The sequence below is a fragment of the Diaphorina citri genome, unplaced genomic scaffold, assembly GCF_000475195.1.
Source record: "Diaphorina citri unplaced genomic scaffold, Diaci psyllid genome assembly version 1.1 scaffold14, whole genome shotgun sequence".
Classification (NCBI taxonomy): Eukaryota; Metazoa; Arthropoda; class Insecta; order Hemiptera; family Psyllidae; genus Diaphorina; species Diaphorina citri.
The window spans coordinates 576,098-595,406 of NW_007377453.1; the positions used below are offsets into that span (position 1 = coordinate 576,098).

At 36.9% G+C, this 19,309-nt stretch overlaps 1 protein-coding gene across 1 annotated transcript; it reads right to left on the bottom strand.

Annotated features, from left to right (window-relative positions):
* Positions 1–3,392: 3,392 nt before the first annotated feature.
* Positions 3,393–19,003, bottom strand: LOC103507234 (the record flags this gene model as incomplete). Its single annotated transcript, XM_026822037.1, has 4 exons — positions 3,393–3,509; positions 3,797–3,978; positions 4,166–4,201; positions 18,899–19,003. Coding segments are annotated over 4 exons (440 nt in total), but the record flags the coding sequence as incomplete, so codon positions are not given.
* Positions 19,004–19,309: the final 306 nt, after the last annotated feature.

The following is a 19,309-nucleotide window of genomic DNA, read 5'->3' on the forward strand; positions in this document are numbered from 1 at the left end:
TATAATCCCTCTGAACCGATGAATCAAATTTGATAAGAAGTAAAAGAAGACGTCGAAAAAGAATGATGAGAAGAAGGAGACGAAGGAAGAGAGTGTCAAGAAGAGACGAAGTAAGACGAAGGAGAGGAAGGAAAAGGAAGAGGAGATGAAAAAGGATACATTTTAGTTCTCAATAATAACGGTACAGATTTATTTTGACATTGAAACTATGTTTTTCTGTTCCGTTGTAAAATGGTTTGCTATGAAGATATCAATAGAACAGAGAAGGAACGTTTTCCTTCTCTGTTCTACCTGTTAAGGAGGAGAAGGAAGGAAGAAAAAGAAGAAAAGGAGGAGGAGGAGGAGGAGGAAGAGGAGGAGGAAGGATACGAAGAAATACGGAGAAAAATATTTCAAGTTATTGGGAATGCTGCTCGTAAATTGGACATCACAGAGAGTTACCTATGTAGGTAATGCAATACAATTGTTGCTATTACTGTGTACCGCCTCTGAATTACAACATAGAAATGTTCAAGACACCTACAAGAGTACATTCTTTGGTTTTCTAGCATTGGGTCTATTCTCAATGAAAATATTGTTGATATTAAAAAAATCCAAATTCAAACACTCCTGATTTTTTGTACGTGAGTGTACCCTATTTCCAGAAAATTTGAATCTCAGTTTTACCGGCCGTCAAAGTCCAGAAAGTCTCCATTCCTATTCTGCCTGGCAAAGGAAATCTAAGGTGTTCCCTTGAGAGAAGGAAGCAAAAATTCTCATCTTTCGGTGAACTGAGGAAAGTTTAGAAACAGCAGACTCACAAAGGAGCTCAAATCATATAAGTACATGGATAGGTGGATACATATATTATTTACAGGATGGTTCATAAAAAACAGAAAAGTTGATCAGTTGGTGAATTGGATTCTGCAATTTATCCGTAACCCTTTTGTATAGGTAGGAGGGTTGGTTCCCTCTGGAAAAAGAAGAAGAAGAAGGCAAAAGATAATATAGGTAGTTCCCTTGGTTCCCATTATAATCTGGTGCACTAGGTTTTGAGGTGCATTCATAATATTACGGTGAGAAGAACCTGCTAAAATTGCTGCTCATACCACATCTTCCACAACACTGGACACCAGAAGAAAACTTTCAAAAACACCCTGTACAGGGCAACTTTGATAAAAGTTAGACTTTTGTAAGACGATCAGGAATCTTGATGTAGGTATGCACCGAGAGAATTTGAAGGAAGGAAAATACACAACTTTTCATACGTCAGACGTTTTGATTTGATTCAATAAAACTTTTCGGGACGAGAGTATCTCTATATATCGAAAAAACACATCTATACAATTTTGAAAATTATCTCAAACTTCTTTGTTTACAAAGAAAACGGAGCCAAGGAGGGGGTTCTCAATGGTACAAATTTGTATAAATATTGGTTCCATTTGCTGAAGAATGTTCGAAAAAAATCTTCAATCATTTATATCTTTCCTCCGTTTTGTTCTTTTGATCCTTTGGGATGATAATCTCTGTACCTTTCTTCTCTTTTATTGATCTTCAAATGTTAAACATGTAAATACTTAGGTACGTTAATATTACTAAATTATTAACGAAATTACCTATGTTTATTGAATGTACCTTGTTTCTTCTGCCTCTCTAGTTTATTCGCCACTGAATAAAGCCATCACAAGTAGCTTCTGGTCGAATCGTTGGATATTATTACTCTTTTTGATCGGACATTTTTCATATGACTGGGTTTACTGGTTTCGTTCTTCATTCGCGAAATGCGCTACAAATCAAACATAGGTATTCTCTACTTTGAGTAGGTACGACTTCACTTGTTGTGATTAAGTTTTGAAAATAAATTAATCGGTCCGAGTAAATATTAGATTATTAGGTACCTACTAATAATAACGAACCTTCTCCCTACCTATTATACAAGAAAAAGTACAACTTTCCTTTCTGGTAATTAAAAGTTTTCCTTTCTTTCTAATGAAAAAAGAGAAATAAATGAAATAGAATTAAAACACGTATATGTAATTCGGTCGCGCTGTCGAAACAGAGAGAATAATGAACTTCAAGGGGCACTTTGGAAACAATCTTAAAGACAATGTAATTGGGGATTTCAGAGAATGATTCCTCAAAAACTTTGACAGTTAAGGAGGTACTTCAAAGGTTGGCAATTAATTGAAGGAAAGAAATGCTTTTCCTGTGAGTTGAAAGTCCAAAAAAATTAATTACCTATCAATTTTTTTATGCTTCTTTACAGGTGCTTTCATTACAGCTTTTATAGGGTGTTTGATAAAATCGTAGAATCGCTATCGCAGTACCTATCGAGGGCCAGCACTGGTTCCCGATTCAGTGATCGCAGGCAGGTAAAAGGACATATACATGTACATGCAAGTACTTAATACATAATTATGTATATTCGCCACTGAATAAAGCCATCACAAGATTCACAAGTAGCTTCTGGTCGAATCGTTGGATATTATTACTGTTTTTGATCGGACATTTTTCATATGACTGGGTTTACTGGTTTCGTTCTTCATTCGCGAAATGCGCTGCAAATCAAACATAGGTATTCTCTACTTTGAGTAGGTACGACTTCACTTGTTGTGATTAAGTTTTGAAAATAAATTAATCGGTCCGAGTCTTCTCTTTACGTGTTTCTCACCCCCTATTTTACATTCACTGAAAAGAGTATATTCAACCAGGAGTCTAAGACACCTAGCAGATTGGGATAGTCTATACCGGCCACTCACGCTCAAACTCAGACAGTCAGAACGTGTGTGGTGAGAAAAGCTTCTGACTTCAGTATTCAAACTAACTAAAGACCCAATTTCCATAACTTTGGACATGTGTACTTTGTAGTCAGAGAGCTATAGAGACCCATTGTCCAAAATTTTGGATATTGGGCCTATAAGCCGACAAAACCCAAAAAGTCTTCGGGCCTTTAGAGATTCTAGCTTCCCCTTTTGAAAATCCCACGACGCCTCTGCTCTCCTGTATAGTTGAGTTTTTTTTTATTTGTGTTTCTATGCTTTCTATATTTGTACACTGTGTTCCTCTCATTTTCTTAAGTACATGTATTTATGAAACATTATCTCTACTAATCGTTGCTTGCGTTCGCTTCACTTCGCAGCTCTTTGCGAATGCATTTATACCGGGTTATTAGGTACCTACTAATAATAAAGAACCTTCTCCCTACCTATTATACAAGAAAAAAGTACAACTTTCCTTTCTGGTAATTAAAAGTTTTCCTTTCTTTCTAATGAAAAAAGAGAAATAAATGAAATAGAATTAAAACACTAAAAAAACATTCAATAAGGAGCACCTTATTAAAAAGTATTAATCAAGAAAAAGAATATGTATTCTAAACTTTTTGAAAGAATTAAATAACAACCGAATCTCCCCAATTAAAAACAATGCGTTGAACTTTCCTTCTTGTTTAAAATCCTAATTTCTAAATAGGGTTTCACCAAAACTTTACCCACATTCCTCCTCTCTAGCAGTTCTTTTTGTGCAGTATGAATCTGGAAAAGAAAAGACAAAGAATGTCGAAGTAATCAAATTGATTTTTACAACATACATGTATCTAAACGAGAGCCATTTAGGCTCTTGGTTCTTCAAATAGGCGCCCAAAGATGTTACCTATTTTCATGTGAAATGAGACGAACTTTTCACTGTCCTCAACTCAAAATTCATATTGAAGCTTAGCTCATTTAGAATCAGTTATCTACTAACATCCATATTCCATAATCAGTTAAAAGTTATCCTCCAGACTTCCCAAATAGACAATCCTAATCTTCATGGTCATTACCTCATCAAACGAATACACGTCGTGAATAATGGGTTCAATTTCCTTATCCCTGCACATCTTGAACAAATCCTCCATGATATCATTTAACCTCTGCGGAGCATTCTCACACAACAAACCCACGTGTAGTCCGCACACTGCTTTGTTGTTCATCACAAGGTCTAACTCTTCCACTGTGTTCTTGGGTGGCGGCTCCTAACGAATACGTGTCGTGAATAACGGGTTTAATTTCCTTATCCCTGCACATCTTGAACAAATCCTCCATGATATCATTTAACCTCTGGGGAGCATTCTCGCACAACAAACCCACGTGTAGTCCGCACACTGCTTTGTTGTTCATCACAAGGTCTAACTCTTCCACTGTGTTCTTGGGTGGCGGCTCCTTGGATCCTATCGTACTGTTGGCGCCTGAGGAATAAGAACATTAGACCCTTGAATTGAACCACTTGACCCTTGAGTTGAATCACTTGGTGAGTTTTTCGCCCGAGGCATTTTCTCGCACCCTGACCGTGCCAAACTCGGTGTAGGTCGAGGTTAGCGCGGTGAACTTGGATCTGGAGGTTATTTGTTTGGAGCCAAATCAAGTCATAAAATTTAAATCAAATCAAGAATAATAATAAACTGAATATTAAACAAATTAGGTAGGTGCATATGTAGGTACTGATTTTCTCTAATCACGATCGAATAAACTACGGGCTAAAAAATTCCCGGAGGGACGGGCACAGCTTGTTTATGCTCTCGGATTTTGTTTAATGGGTCTCGTGAATTGTAGATTGTAGCCTATTTGTTGTTATTGAAGTTAGGCAATCATGATAAGTACCTATAGCTAGAGTGGTTTTGCTATAAGGAGGTCGAAAAATTGAAGGGGAAAAATATAGGTATACCCAAATCAAAATCAACCAAAATTTTTGTGACATGAGGAAACCAATTTGAATTGGTTTTATTTTTTCTTGATGGTTTGATCTTGGTGGGGGTACTTTCTCTTGATCACTTGATGGAGATCAGGTTTCTTGGACAAAGGCACTCGAGGATTCAATATCCGAGATCGAGTGAAAACTTTGTCTTCAGAATAAGTAGGTATTCCACAGATAGAGGAAGAGAAAGAGATAATCTTAGAAAATACTATAGAAAAATCATCTTTCCCCATGAAATGGAAAAGCTAAATAATTGAGGCGAGAAAAGTCATGAAAACGGAAATTATAGAAAGGAGAAAAAATATAATCCCTCTGAACCGATGAATCAAATTTGATAAGAAGTAAAAGAAGACGTCGAAAAAGAATGATGAGAAGAAGGAGACGAAGGAAGAGAGTGTCAAGAAGAGACGAAGTAAGACGAAGGAGAGGAAGGAAAAGGAAGAGGAGATGAAAAAGGATACATTTTAGTTCTCAATAATAACGGTACAGATTTATTTTGACATTGAAACTATGTTTTTCTGTTCCGTTGTAAAATGGTTTGCTATGAAGATATCAATAGAACAGAGAAGGAACGTTTTCCTTCTCTGTTCTACCTGTTAAGGAGGAGAAGGAAGGAAGAAAAAGAAGAAAAGGAGGAGGAGGAGGAGGAGGAAGAGGAGGAGGAAGGATACGAAGAAATACGGAGAAAAATATTTCAAGTTATTGGGAATGCTGCTCGTAAATTGGACATCACAGAGAGTTACCTATGTAGGTAATGCAATACAATTGTTGCTATTACTGTGTACCGCCTCTGAATTACAACATAGAAATGTTCAAGACACCTACAAGAGTACATTCTTTGGTTTTCTAGCATTGGGTCTATTCTCAATGAAAATATTGTTGATATTAAAAAAATCCAAATTCAAACACTCCTGATTTTTTGTACGTGAGTGTACCCTATTTCCAGAAAATTTGAATCTCAGTTTTACCGGCCGTCAAAGTCCAGAAAGTCTCCATTCCTATTCTGCCTGGCAAAGGAAATCTAAGGTGTTCCCTTGAGAGAAGGAAGCAAAAATTCTCATCTTTCGGTGAACTGAGGAAAGTTTAGAAACAGCAGACTCACAAAGGAGCTCAAATCATATAAGTACATGGATAGGTGGATACATATATTATTTACAGGATGGTTCATAAAAAACAGAAAAGTTGATCAGTTGGTGAATTGGATTCTGCAATTTATCCGTAACCCTTTTGTATAGGTAGGAGGGTTGGTTCCCTCTGGAAAAAGAAGAAGAAGAAGGCAAAAGATAATATAGGTAGTTCCCTTGGTTCCCATTATAATCTGGTGCACTAGGTTTTGAGGTGCATTCATAATATTACGGTGAGAAGAACCTGCTAAAATTGCTGCTCATACCACATCTTCCACAACACTGGACACCAGAAGAAAACTTTCAAAAACACCCTGTACAGGGCAACTTTGATAAAAGTTAGACTTTTGTAAGACGATCAGGAATCTTGATGTAGGTATGCACCGAGAGAATTTGAAGGAAGGAAAATACTCAACTTTTCATACGTCAGACGTTTTGATTTGATTCAATAAAACTTTTCGGGACGAGAGTATCTCTATATCTCGAAAAAACACATCTATACAATTTTGAAAATTATCTCAAACTTCTTTGTTTACAAAGAAAACGGAGCCAAGGAGGGGGTTCTCAATGGTACAAATTTGTATAAATATTGGTTCCATTTGCTGAAGAATGTTCGAAAAAAATCTTCAATCATTTATATCTTTCCTCCGTTTTGTTCTTTTGATCCTTTGGGATGATAATCTCTGTACCTTTCTTCTCTTTTATTGATCTTCAAATGTTAAACATGTAAATACTTAGGTACGTTAATATTACTAAATTATTAACGAAATTACCTATGTTTATTGAATGTACCTTGTTTCTTCTGCCTCTCTAGTTCTTCTTCGCCTTTTCCCGTGTTCAGACGGGGTTGGCGTTTTTCGTCAGGCTCTCAGTTGGGTTGGGCTACAAAGTTTATCCTCCTTGTTTACAGTTCCCCAACCAGACTATAAGCTGGTCTACTCCCTGTTCGAAGCTCCCTGAAGAGTTGAAATACCCTATACTAGCAGTCCAAACGTCATTTTGTTCCCTAATAGGGTAAGTGTACCATTTATTCGCCCACCTAAAAAACGAACCATTTCTTGGCCCGCCTGTACCATACGCCACATAAGTCTGAACTGGACGAACTTTTTCAAGATCCAATTTCATCAAAAGAAAGGGCTTAAAGACCGCTATCGAACCAGTGCTGTTCAAAAATTGTAGTCATAAAAACAAAAAATTAGAAAAATAAATGTTGGCAGGTGGGCCAATAAATGGTACGTTTTTTAGGTGGGCGAATAAATGGTACACTTACCCTATTATTTCTGTTTTGACTTTTCCCAGTTTCCCTTCTTGCGTTTATTTTTACCTGAATTATTCTCTGAAAACGTTTCTCCCACCGTATCCACCTAATTTGCAAACGATTTCCATCCATGCTTGACGCGAAGCTCCGGATGAGTTCCGGATCACTGAGCTTGAATTTATCTTCATGTGAAGTCCATTGCGAATGTTCTGCAATGAAGAGCATGAAAATAGCTTCATGATGTTTATTTTCCGAGTTTTTTTTCGGTTTGTAAAAAAACTCGGTTTGTAAACTTTGGGGGGCACGGTTGGTCCAGTGGTAACGCGCTTGCTTGTCATGCAGAAGGTCCCGGGTTCGAATCCCACCATCGACAAAAATTTGTACTGTCTGCAATGAAGATCATGAAAATAGGTAGCTTCATGATGTTTATTTTCCGAGTTTTTTTTCGGTTTGTAAAAAAACTCGGTTTGTAAACTTTGGGGGGCACGGTTGGTCCAGTGATGCTTATAACGTTTTGAAAATATTTCAACCCTTTTTTTAAACATAGGTACTATTTACCTTCAAGTTTAATTCAATTAAAGTACTTGTATCTACTCCTGTCATCATAAAAAAACTGCCCATGAATATTTGAAAATGGGCTGCGAACTCTAGGGTTATTCCTTTTCCCCAAATAAAAAGTACCCAGTAGCTATGGACCATTATCAACTCATCAAACTAGAGAAAGGGTCTTTTCGTAGCTTCTTCATAGTACCTCTCTCTACCAGAGTCGGATGTAGTAGGAACGTGGGAAAAGACAAGAAGTGTAGGTATCTAGATAGGCCATCTAATGTTTTTCGAAAACTGGACAAACCCGTAGAAATAATACATTTTCCAAGTATTGTATCCTAGAAATTAGTCAGTATAGTCAGTCCGTAGGTACAGGCATTGTGGATTTGGTTTGTCCAGCAATAACACTTGATTGGTTCGATATAAATGTCATAAATTAATGGCGATATAATACTGAATCTCAGGAAAGTTTGCCTGTTAATTTTTGGGTCCTTACAGGCCCTCTAGGAACCTCTTTTTCTGAGTGAGGCTTACTAAGTACCAGGTATTCTTCTATTAATTCTGGTGAAATTCAATTTTATTTATTCCTACCTGCCTTGTTTACACTGTGGGATAAGACTAAAATGTCCAATTACTCCACCAGAGTTCCTAGAACAGCTTCCCAAATTCTCTTCGTTGTACAGCACTGAGCCTCACTTCATTCCACACTCTCTGTTCTATTTCAACAGATTTGTATGTTTTGTTTTTCCCGAAATCTTCAACTTTCATTTTAACAGCTTTTACTTTTACACATCGGGAGTGAATAGAGATGTTTGAATAAAATGGTCTTCCACGAAATGAGGAACATGTGAGGATTTTGTATTGTAAAAGGGATTCCATGGTACATACTTTGCATGGTATCCATGTTCTTCCCACGAAAATGTCTTCTGTTGAGCAGTGTGGGTTTTTGCAGAAGCTTTTCTGGTGTAAATGTGCTGAATTGTTTGTTTGCAAAGAAGCATTTAATATCGAGTTGGGGTATTTTGTAGTGTATTCAATTTATTTATTTCAGTACCTACCTAAATTGTGCGGGTAAGTTAGGTGTTTACTCACATTGATAAAATTTTGAAGTTCTACAAATATTACGTACGTAATTGGGGAGGTGGGCTTAATCAACTCTCGTATTGACCTGATGGAGATTAGAGACCGCTTGATAAATTTCAGTATTTATTAGCACATTGCATAATCACGTTTAGAGAAGGCGACCATACAAAATATTGCTCGTGACATTTAATTTCCAATTTTCTACGCGTCTATTCTTTCAACTTTACACCATCTCTCTATCTTTCTTCAAGTATAATATGTATCTAGTTGTAGGTAGTTATATACCTAGATACTAATTTATAAAAAGAATAAAATTCTAACTGTGAAAATGAAACAACTTTAGGAAGAGAGGAAAAAGAGAAGTAGAAAAGGAGAGGGAGGAGAAAGAGAAGGAGTAGGGAACAAAAGGGAAAAATCTGGTGTGAACATCACACGACTTTCCTTATCCTATTAAATGATAACTATTTGAGTGTTCTTTTACCTTAACTTTTACAATATCTCTAACCGTTTCAACAAACAACTGTAACTTTTGTAACTTGTGAGAGTACGGTTGTCTTCCTCATCTTCCTTTTTTTTTGTGGGAATTGCTTCTGGAATAGCTCCGGGGAACAATTACCTAGAATTAGTCATAGGCAGGGCCGTTTTTAGAGGGTAAGGGACCCCGGCCTCCACCCCTCGAGGTTCATTACTATATGGGGTGGACTCCGAAAATTTGATGCATTCACCCCCTCCCCTAGATAAAATCCTGGATACGATAAACCTGGTCATAGAGGTGATAGAGTCATTCATCCCAGTATTCACCTAATCTCCTACTGACCCAAGAGTTGGGTGGGTTCAATTTTCGTTGCCCTCAAAAACTAGAACATCCTAACTAAAGGTTAGGATGGCTGTGGTTATGTACCGGGTTGAGATAGGCCATTCCTATCCTTGGCGTGTGGAAAATGATGTGGTAACTTAACACGGCCTTCATGAGCGTGTAAAGTTGGCGGGAAATTGGAAATTTTGATTTTTTTTTCCGCAACTTGTACAATCTGAATTCATTTTTTACTTTTTATCTCGAGCTTGCACGTTTATATTATACTTTTCATTTATTATCGGGTTGAGATAGGCCATTCCTGTCCTTTCTTGGCGCGTGGAAAATGATGTGGTAAATTAACACGGCCTTCATGAGCGTGTAAAGTTGGCGGGAAATTGGAAATTTTGATTTTTTTTTTTCCGCAACTTGTACAATCTGAATTCATTTTTTACTTTTTATCTCGAGCTTGCACGTTTATATTATACTTTTCATTTATTATTAGATATTACAAACAAGCGAATTACAAAGCAAACAAAAATAAATATAAAATAAATTTTAAACATGGCCGCCGGGACAGAGGGTTAGAAAAAATACCCAACACTCCCACGCTATCCTTGCTTAAGTTATCACTCCAATGCAAAACTGTATAGAAACAATATCCTATCTCACCTCGTCCGAGCTCATCTCAATCTGGTACATAACCACAGCCTTAATCATCTCTTTTATGTACACTCTCTTCTGCTTCTCCCGCTCCCTATACCTACCCGTTTCAAAGGGTAGGTACAGGTAACTTTTTTACTTTCCTTATCCTATAGGAAGGAAAGTAATGTAATCGGGTCAAATTTTCGATGGTCAGTTTTCAGTGAAAAAACACAAAACTCTTGATTAACATAGGTGCTGCTTTTGGTGGTATTTTACCGCTTTTTGACGGTTTTCGACCGCTTTTTGGCGGTTTTCAGCTGAGGAGCAGCCAGTAAGAAGGGCCATATCCGGAAAATCTAGTTTCGAGATAAACAACTTTAAAGTTTTCAATTAGCTGTATTTTTTTAAATATTGCATGTATTACTAAAAAGTTTTTAAATGAAAATGAAGCATATTGTTAGGAAATGAATAAAAATAAAAGAAAATGAATATGTTCCTCTCAATTTTTATAATTAATAATAAACCAAAGTGGGAATATGGCCCTTTTTACTGGCTTAAGAGATAATCGTAAAAAAAGCAACTAGAATTTTAAATTTTAAAGAGTGAAACAAGTTGTATTTATGAAATTAATGAAACAATAAAATAAACAATAACACTTCGTATATAATTTGGTTTTAGCTGATAGTACATAGGTACTTATACCTATGTCTAGAGTAGTATAATATCTACCTAAGCTCACAGAAGGAAGGACCCTAGTATTCCGTTTCGGAGTCACCTTCTGTGTCTGAGAGATGATCTGTTATTTTCAAGTTGGATGAGAATACGTGGTGATCGAATTTAATTCATTTTAGGCGGGAAGAACTATTCAAAGTCAGCTGTAAAACTGAAAGTCTGTATCCAAAGATGCGTAGATTATAGTGAGTCTCTAAAAAGGGCCATATTTGGAAACTTTTCAATGTCAAAAATCTCCGGAACTACACGACTCTCAGCTGATATCAAAATGTCTACGGATAGAAAACAACATGGTGGATCTAAAAATGCAAAGTCCCTAAAAAGGGCCATTTATACATATGGCCCAATTTACAGGCTGCTCCTCAGCTATACTGACTGAAAGGTTAGAGATTTTGTAAAAGTTACAATAGAAGAACACCCAAATAAGCATCATTCAATAGGATAAGGAAAGTTTTCAAGTCTCTAGCTCTTACCGTTCTCGAGATATTCTGTTTACAGACAGACACACAGACAGACACACGGACAGACACACACACACGGACCAATGGCTGAAACTTTGGATTTAGGCTCTAGGGACCTCAAAACGTGTTTTGGCATTTTCTGTGTCGGGTTCGGAAGATATCCCCGATGTGTAAAGTATGGGAAGTCCTCCATGTTGGATTGTAAAACTAAGTGTTTACGAGGAGACACGGTCGTAAACAATATTGAACAGTGAGAATCATTGGAAACATTTCCATCATCCATGTCATCCTCATCTTTAACACTGTATTCTTGAAATCATGGAATAAAAATCAATTCCGGGGATTCTGAATATCTCATTTCCGGCATTATAATTTTAGAATAGCTATTCCATAAGTATTAAAATAGCTATGGGTATTCTATAAGCATTAGAAAGCTATTCATTTTTCTTTCCAAACACAGGGAAAACAACTGAAACAAGAGTTGCTCTTTGGATTAAAAAAATTTCCACTCAAAAAAGCAATGTAATCATGTTTCCTTAAATTAAGCCTTTATGCTTATAACGTTTTGAAAATATTTCAACCCTTTTTTTAAACATAGGTAGGTAATATTTAGCTTCAAGTCTAATTCAATTAAAGTACTTGTATCTACTCCTGTCATCATAAAAAAAACTGCCCATGAAGATTTGAAAATGGGCTGCGAACTTTAGGGTTATTCCTTCTCCCCAAATAAAAAGTACCCAGTAGCTATGGACCATTATCAACTCATCAAACTAGAGAAAGGGTCTGTCTTTTCGTAGCTTCTTAGTCTGTACTCTTAGAATGTGTATATTTGCATAATTCAGGAAAGAAAAATACGTTAATCCTGTAAGATTTTGATCAAATCCTCTCTTTTTTCTGGAAAAGTAAATTTTAAGCCAAAAGTGTTTACGAAAAAAGTCTGAAAAGAAGAAAACCGCAAGACAATGCTTTTTTTTTGCTTAAAAAAGGAAAAAAATAAATAAAAAAAATAAAGGTCCACTTGCAATTTATAGTGTTCAATGTAGCGACAAAAACATTTACCAGAGTTTTTCATTATTATTTTTATTTTATCCCTTCTCCTTTCCTTCGCCCTTCTTTCTATATGTCTTCTTTCCTCTCCCTCCCTCTTCTCTTCTCTCCTCTTTCTCCCCTCCAATTCCCACTTTCTTCTCAATCTTGCACAAGAGAATCCGAACTAAACGTTTTAACGTTTTTATTCACGTACATTCTTCCGTGTCCAATTCCCACTTTCTTCTCAATCTTGCACAAGAGAATCCGAACTAAACGTTTTAACGTTTTTATTCACGTACATTCTTCCGTGCACCTTTGTTTGGAATGAAAGGAGGGGGGAGAAGGAAATGAAGGGGAGTGGGAGGATGTGACTAAGGGAGAGAGAGTGAAAGAAAGAAGAGGAGGAAGGACTTCTCCAAATGGATGAAAGGAGGGGGAGAAGGAAATGAAGGGGAGTGGGAGGATGTGACCAAGGGAGAGAGAGAGTGAAAGAAAGAAGAGGAGGAAGGACTTCACGAAATGTAACTGAGTGGGAAAAATTGATTTTTTTTTTTTTTGCTGAACATTTTGAATGTCAGTCTGAACACTTTTTCTCCCACGCTAAAGAATGTCAATTGTTGCACATGAAGGACAGAAGGAAATGAAGGGGAGTGGGAGGATGTGACTAAGGGAGAGAGAGTGAAAGAAAGAAGAGGAGGAAGGACTTCACGAAATGTAACTGAGTGGGAAAAATTGATTTTTTTTTTTTTGCTGAACATTTTGAATGTCAGTCTGAACACTTTTTCTCCCACGCTAAAGAATGTCAATTGTTACACATGAAGGACTATTTCTGATGTCATTCTTCGAAAACTTCGTGTCATGCTGAATATACATATGTACTGTGTCTTTTCAACAAAGTGCCCACCACTCACGCTCAAACTATCAGACCGTCTGAGCGTGCATAGTGACCTGTAATAGTACTTATGGTACTTCACTTTCACCATGAATACCTAACTTTCGTTTAAGAGTTACGTTAAAGACGAGAGACAGAGAGAGAGAGGGAGAGAGAGAGAGAGAGAGAGAGAGAGAGAGAGAGAGAGAGAGAGAGAGAGAGAGAGAGAGAGAATTGTTGCACATGAAGGACTATGTCTGATGTCATTCTTCGAAAACTTCGTGTCATGCTGAATATATGTACTGTGTCTTTTCAACAAAATGCCCACCACTCACGCTCAAACTATCAGACCGTCTGAGCGAGCATAGTGAGAGTGACCTGTAGTACTTATGGTATACTTCACTTTCACCATGAATACCTAACTTTCGTTAAAGACGAGAGAGACAGAGACAGAGACAGAGAGAGAGAGAGAGAGAGAGAGAGAGAGAGAGAGAGAGAGAGAGAGAGAGAGAGAGAGAATATGTCTCCATTATGAAACATAAATAAATAAACAAAAGATGTGAAATGACTTTCACGCAATTCTTTTGTTCTCTCGAGAGAAAAAAAAGAACTTTTTTAAAAGGTCCCCTTCTCAAAATTAAAATCACGAAGGAAATGCCTGTACAGTGTGTTGGAAAAGTGTGAGAAGGCTTGGCATTAGAACGATTACGCGAACAGGATAGAACAAAATAGTAGTCTCGTTGACAAAACTGTACGTCCAAAAAAGGATTTCTCAGTCAAACTAATAGCATATACGTATTCACTATTCAACACTTTTCGTGAAAGTTATGGTGTTCGTAAATTGCAAATAAGACATTCGAGCAAAACAGTTTTGGAGTTCCGTGACTTACATTGAATAGTATTGGGAAGATTTATCAAAAGTCTTGTATCTTGGTGCATAATGGATATATCAACAACATAGGTAGGCCTTTTTAGAACCTATTAGAACAACCTATTAGAATTCTTTATGCAACATAAGAAAAAATATGATTAGAAAAGGGACTCAAGCTTCAACTATTTCTGAGAAGCTCAATATTTCTCTTTTAAACCTTATTAAATTTAATGATCGCTAATCTTGGCAGCCAAAAGGAGTTGCCAGCCAAAAGGGGTTCAAACTTAGCCAACTCCCAGTTTGTAAATTCTTTCAGAGGTAGGTATATGTAAGGTGTAAAGAACGGGAGCGTATTTTTTCCACACCAGGAATGACAAAGAAAATTGTTTTCTTTATGAGGAAAGTGAAATTTTAATATGAAGTTTTCGAGACTGGTGACATTTTAAGGCTTTCATTTTCTTCTTTCTCTGGCAAGAGGCACAAAAACCGTTTCATTCGATGACGAGCTTTAACATTTTGAAACGCCAGAAAGAGAGAGAGAGAGAGAGAGAGAGAGAGAGAGAGAGAGAGAGGAGCCTGGAATAACTTGAAAAGTGAGAAAAATGATTGTGGAAAATTACCTCCCCTGTTGGAAAGAATAAGCATCCGTACACTGTAAAGGTCGATTTTTTCACAATGAAATCCATCAACGATTAGATAAAATTAAATATAAGATCATTAGGTATATACTCTAAGTATAAGAACCTAAATATCAACTAAAATTATTGTAAGCAAGTAGGTAATTTTTAAAATTAGGCAATCAAACTCAAGTAAGAAATGGTAAAAAATGCTCCACACAATGTATATGCGCCTTGTTCTCGTTAGAAGAAATGTTATGAAATTGAAGTTAAAATGTAATAATTAATAATACTACTTCAAGTAACAGTTTTCTGGAAAACTGGAAATAGTATAGGCAGATGGAAAATAGGTACCTATCCATTAGGTAAACCCGGGTAAAGGAAAAGCATACAGTCGGATTTTCCAGTCAAAATCCCTGCATGATATAATCCAGGTAAATATAACCAATGGATTTGTCTAAATCCTCGGGAATTGAAATTGTTTCCCAGAAGTATGATGTACGTAGGTAAAGCTCCGGAGTACCTTTCTCTATACCAGAGTCGAATGTAGTAGGAACGTGGGAAAAGACAAGAATTGTAGGTATCCAGATAGGCCATCTAATGTTTTTCGAAAGCTGGACAAACCCGTAGAAATAATCCATTTTCCAAGTATTGTATCCTAGAAAATTGATCTACATTAGTCAGTATAGTCAGTCCTTAAGTAGGTACAGGCATCATTGTGGATTTGATTTGTCCAGCAATAACACTTGATTGGTTCGATATAAATGTACGTCTGATGCCAGGGAAAGCCATAGAGAACATCTGGAGACGTTTGGACTTTTCCTGTAATAAACTCAGTACTGTGCCATGTATAAATGTCATAAATTAATGGCAATATAATACTGATATAAGGGTGATATATATAATACTGATATAAGGAAAGTTTGCCTGTTAATTTTTGGGTCCATACAGGCGTTCTAGGAACCTCTTTTTCTGAGTGAGGCTTACTAAGTACCAGGCATTCTGCAATTGAAACGGTCCCTAATCTAGTGTATCTAAGGAACCAGCTGATTTATGATCAGGTGACAGTACCCCCACCCCCATTGTCACTATCAGCACTACTTCAAGTAACAGTTTTCTGGAAAATTGGAAATAGTATCTAGGCAAATGGAGAATAGGTACCTATCTATTAGGTAAACCCGGGTAAAGGAAAAGCATACAGTCGGATTTTCCAGTCAAAATCCCTGCATGATATAATCCAGGTAAATATAACCAACGTTCCTAATAGCGTACTTCACTAAGCCTCTCGCCCAGTCCTACGCAAAAACATTACTTACAACTGGAGAGGAAAAGACGAAATCGAAGTTAAAATACTATGTAGGTACTTGAAATCCAGAAACGGAAAGGAAATCCCCTCGATATCGGAAAAAATACGTCTGATGCCAGGGAAAGTCATAGAGAACATCTGGAGACGTTTGGACTTTTCCTGTAATAAACTCAGTACTGTGCCATGATTGATTTTACATTTTCCCTTTTTTCTTTCCTTTTACCTCGAGCTCTCCTTGGATAAATGTAATGTCTCTAATGAAGAGCTTGCTTCTTTGCTTTTCGTATTCCGTATCAATATTATGTCTTTCATATTGCTGTCTTGCCTCTTCCGGACTTTGAGGAAGGCTTTGTCTTATTAGAAAGCCTCAGATGGAGAATGACAAAATGGTCTTCTGGAGTTGGAAAACTTTTTTCTGTGTTCATGTCTTTCATATTGCTGTCTTGCCTCTTCCGGACCTTGAGGAAGGCTTTGTCTTATTAGAAAGCCTCAGATGGAGAATGACAAAATGGTCTTCTGGAGTTGGAAAACTTTTTTCTGTGTTCATTATATTTGTACCCTTGTTATTATGATGACAAACTCATGTCACTTGTTGTACACAGTGTTCCCATGAGCATACCTTGAATATCAATTTTTCTTGCGAGTCTGCTCAAAATATCGCCATAGTTATCAATCTAATCAAATCATGCAATTGCTTCATCTGAAATCTTCTTTCTGTTCGTTCTTTCGCAAGTTTCTTTCTTTCGTCCAAAATTGGCTTCAACTGCTATCATGATGTAACTACTCTAGAATCTTCTAAATTTTCTTTCTATTGGTTGGTCCGCAACGGGCCATACCAAGCCCTCATTCCGAAGGATAATGGATATGAAGAGGTCCGCCGTTTCTCTTCATTACTGCCCCATTGACTTGTCGGGTCAACTGAAAGTTATCCCTTTCTAAAACACGATCTCAAGTGTAAACAATGGCCGGGGTAAGTTTTTTTCTCAGAATTTTCCTATTTTTTCTTTGAATTTGTAAAAGAAAAGAATGGGGGTGAGGACGGAGAAAGAGAAAATGGATTTTGTCATAAAAAAAGAAAAAAATATATAGGTATATAAAAAAAAACATCGGATGAAGACATCTGTTACTTGGAGAGCTTATTTCCATATTATTATTCTGTCTTTTAGATTAGGGCGGATTATGATAATGATAGTCTTGATGTTTTCTCTCCTGTCAATATGGGATATTATGGGATGTCGAGTGCCCTGATGTTGGAAGCCACCAGTATTATAATATCAAACCTTTCAGAATGTCATCTTCTTTTGTACAAGGGGATGATATTGTTTCTAAATGACACCAAATGTTGTTTAAGACATCATGTATTGTGTTGTTATTGAACATCATCTACAATTTCATTCTGATTGATGTGACCTAATGTTTAAATTCACCCCATCTGTTTCAAAGGATTTTTCCTGTATTCTCCTATGCACAAATTATTGGAGAACGGAGAGAGAGAGAGAGAGAGAGAGAGAGAGAGAGAGAGAGAGAGAGAGAGAGAGAGAGAGAGAGAGAGAGAGAGCGAGAGCGAGATATGTACCTAATGTGTAAAAAAAATAGGAAAGAAAATGGGAGAGATATACAGAGGATTCCAAAGGGAAAGGCGATAAAGAGACGGAGGGAGGGAGAAAGGGAACACAGAACGGCGATGTTTTATGACATTTCATTTTTACTGAATAATAAAACATGGTTTTTGTTGGATTTTTATTTCCTTCTCGTAGTATTTGGGATTTTCTGTGTCGGGTTCGGACCCGCCAAAAAGCGGTCAAAATACCGCCAACCGCAGCACTAATCTTAACCAAAAGTTTCGTGTCGCATCCTTGTCACATTTGACAGCTACATGCCGAACTTCAAGTCTCTAGCTCTTACCGTTCTCGAGATATTCTGTTTACAGACAGACAGAAGGAAGGACACACACACGGACCAATGGCTGAAACTTTGGATTTAGGCTTACCTACATTGATAAAATTTTGAAGTTCTACAAATATTACGTAATTGGGGAGGTGGGCTTAATCAACTCTCGTATTGACCTGATGGAGATTAGAGACCACTTGATAAATTTCAGTATTTATTAGCACATTGCATAATCACGTTTAGAGAAGGCGACCATACAAAATATTGCTCGTGACATTTAATTTCCAATTTTCTACGCGTCTATTCTTTCAACTTTACACCATCTCTCTATCTTTCTTCTAGTATATAATATGTATCTAGTTGTAGGTAGTTATATACCTAGATACTAATTTATGAAAAAGAATTCTAACAGTGAAAATGAAACAACTTTAGGAAGAGAGGAAAAAGAGAAGTATAGAAAAGGAGAGGGAGGAGAAAGAGAAGGAGTAGGGAACAAAAGGGAAAAAAATCTGGTGTGAACATCACACGACTTTCCTTATCCTATTAAATGATAACTATTTGAGTGTTCTTTTACCTTAACTTTTACAATATCTTTAACCGTTTACTCGGTATAACTGAAAACCGCCAAAAAACGGTCAAAAACCGCCAAAAAGCGGTCAAAATACCGCCAACCGCAGCACTAATCTCAACCCAATGTTTCGTGTCGCATCCTTGTCACATTTGACAGCTACATGCCGAATTTCAAGTCTCTAGATCTTACCGTTCTCGAGATATTCTGTTTACAGACAGACAGAAGGAAGGACACACACACGGACCAATGGCTGAAACTTTGGATTTAGGCTCTAGGGACCTCAAAACGTGTTTTGGCACTAAAAACTGACCATCGAAAATTTGACCCGATTACATTACTTTCCTTCCTATAGGATAAGGAAAGTAAAAAACTTGGCCAGCACTACCTATATGACCTGTGATATCATACTCTCTTGTCACAGGATTACCGGGCAGGACACTGGATATTTGATTGACAGTGCTAGTAACAGTGGATTTCAGTTTGTTAAACACATCCATTTCTGAAAAATGAAATCAAAATTCACACTTTCAGCAATCACATTGGTAATATTTAAAAGCACTGTTTCAAGTAGGGATCAAACATAACTGGATTTTTTTTTATGACTCATCATGTCACACTCTTCACCTTTTACTCTGCATGCAGAAAATATTGCCAACTGGTAGGGATGGGATATTCGACTCTTTTTGAATATTCGAATACCACGACTCGATTCTTTTCAAATATTCGACTCAAAGAATCGACTCTAAAAGAATCGCGATTCTTTTGTAGTGAGAGAGAGACAGCACACAGGATCACTCTCGTAACC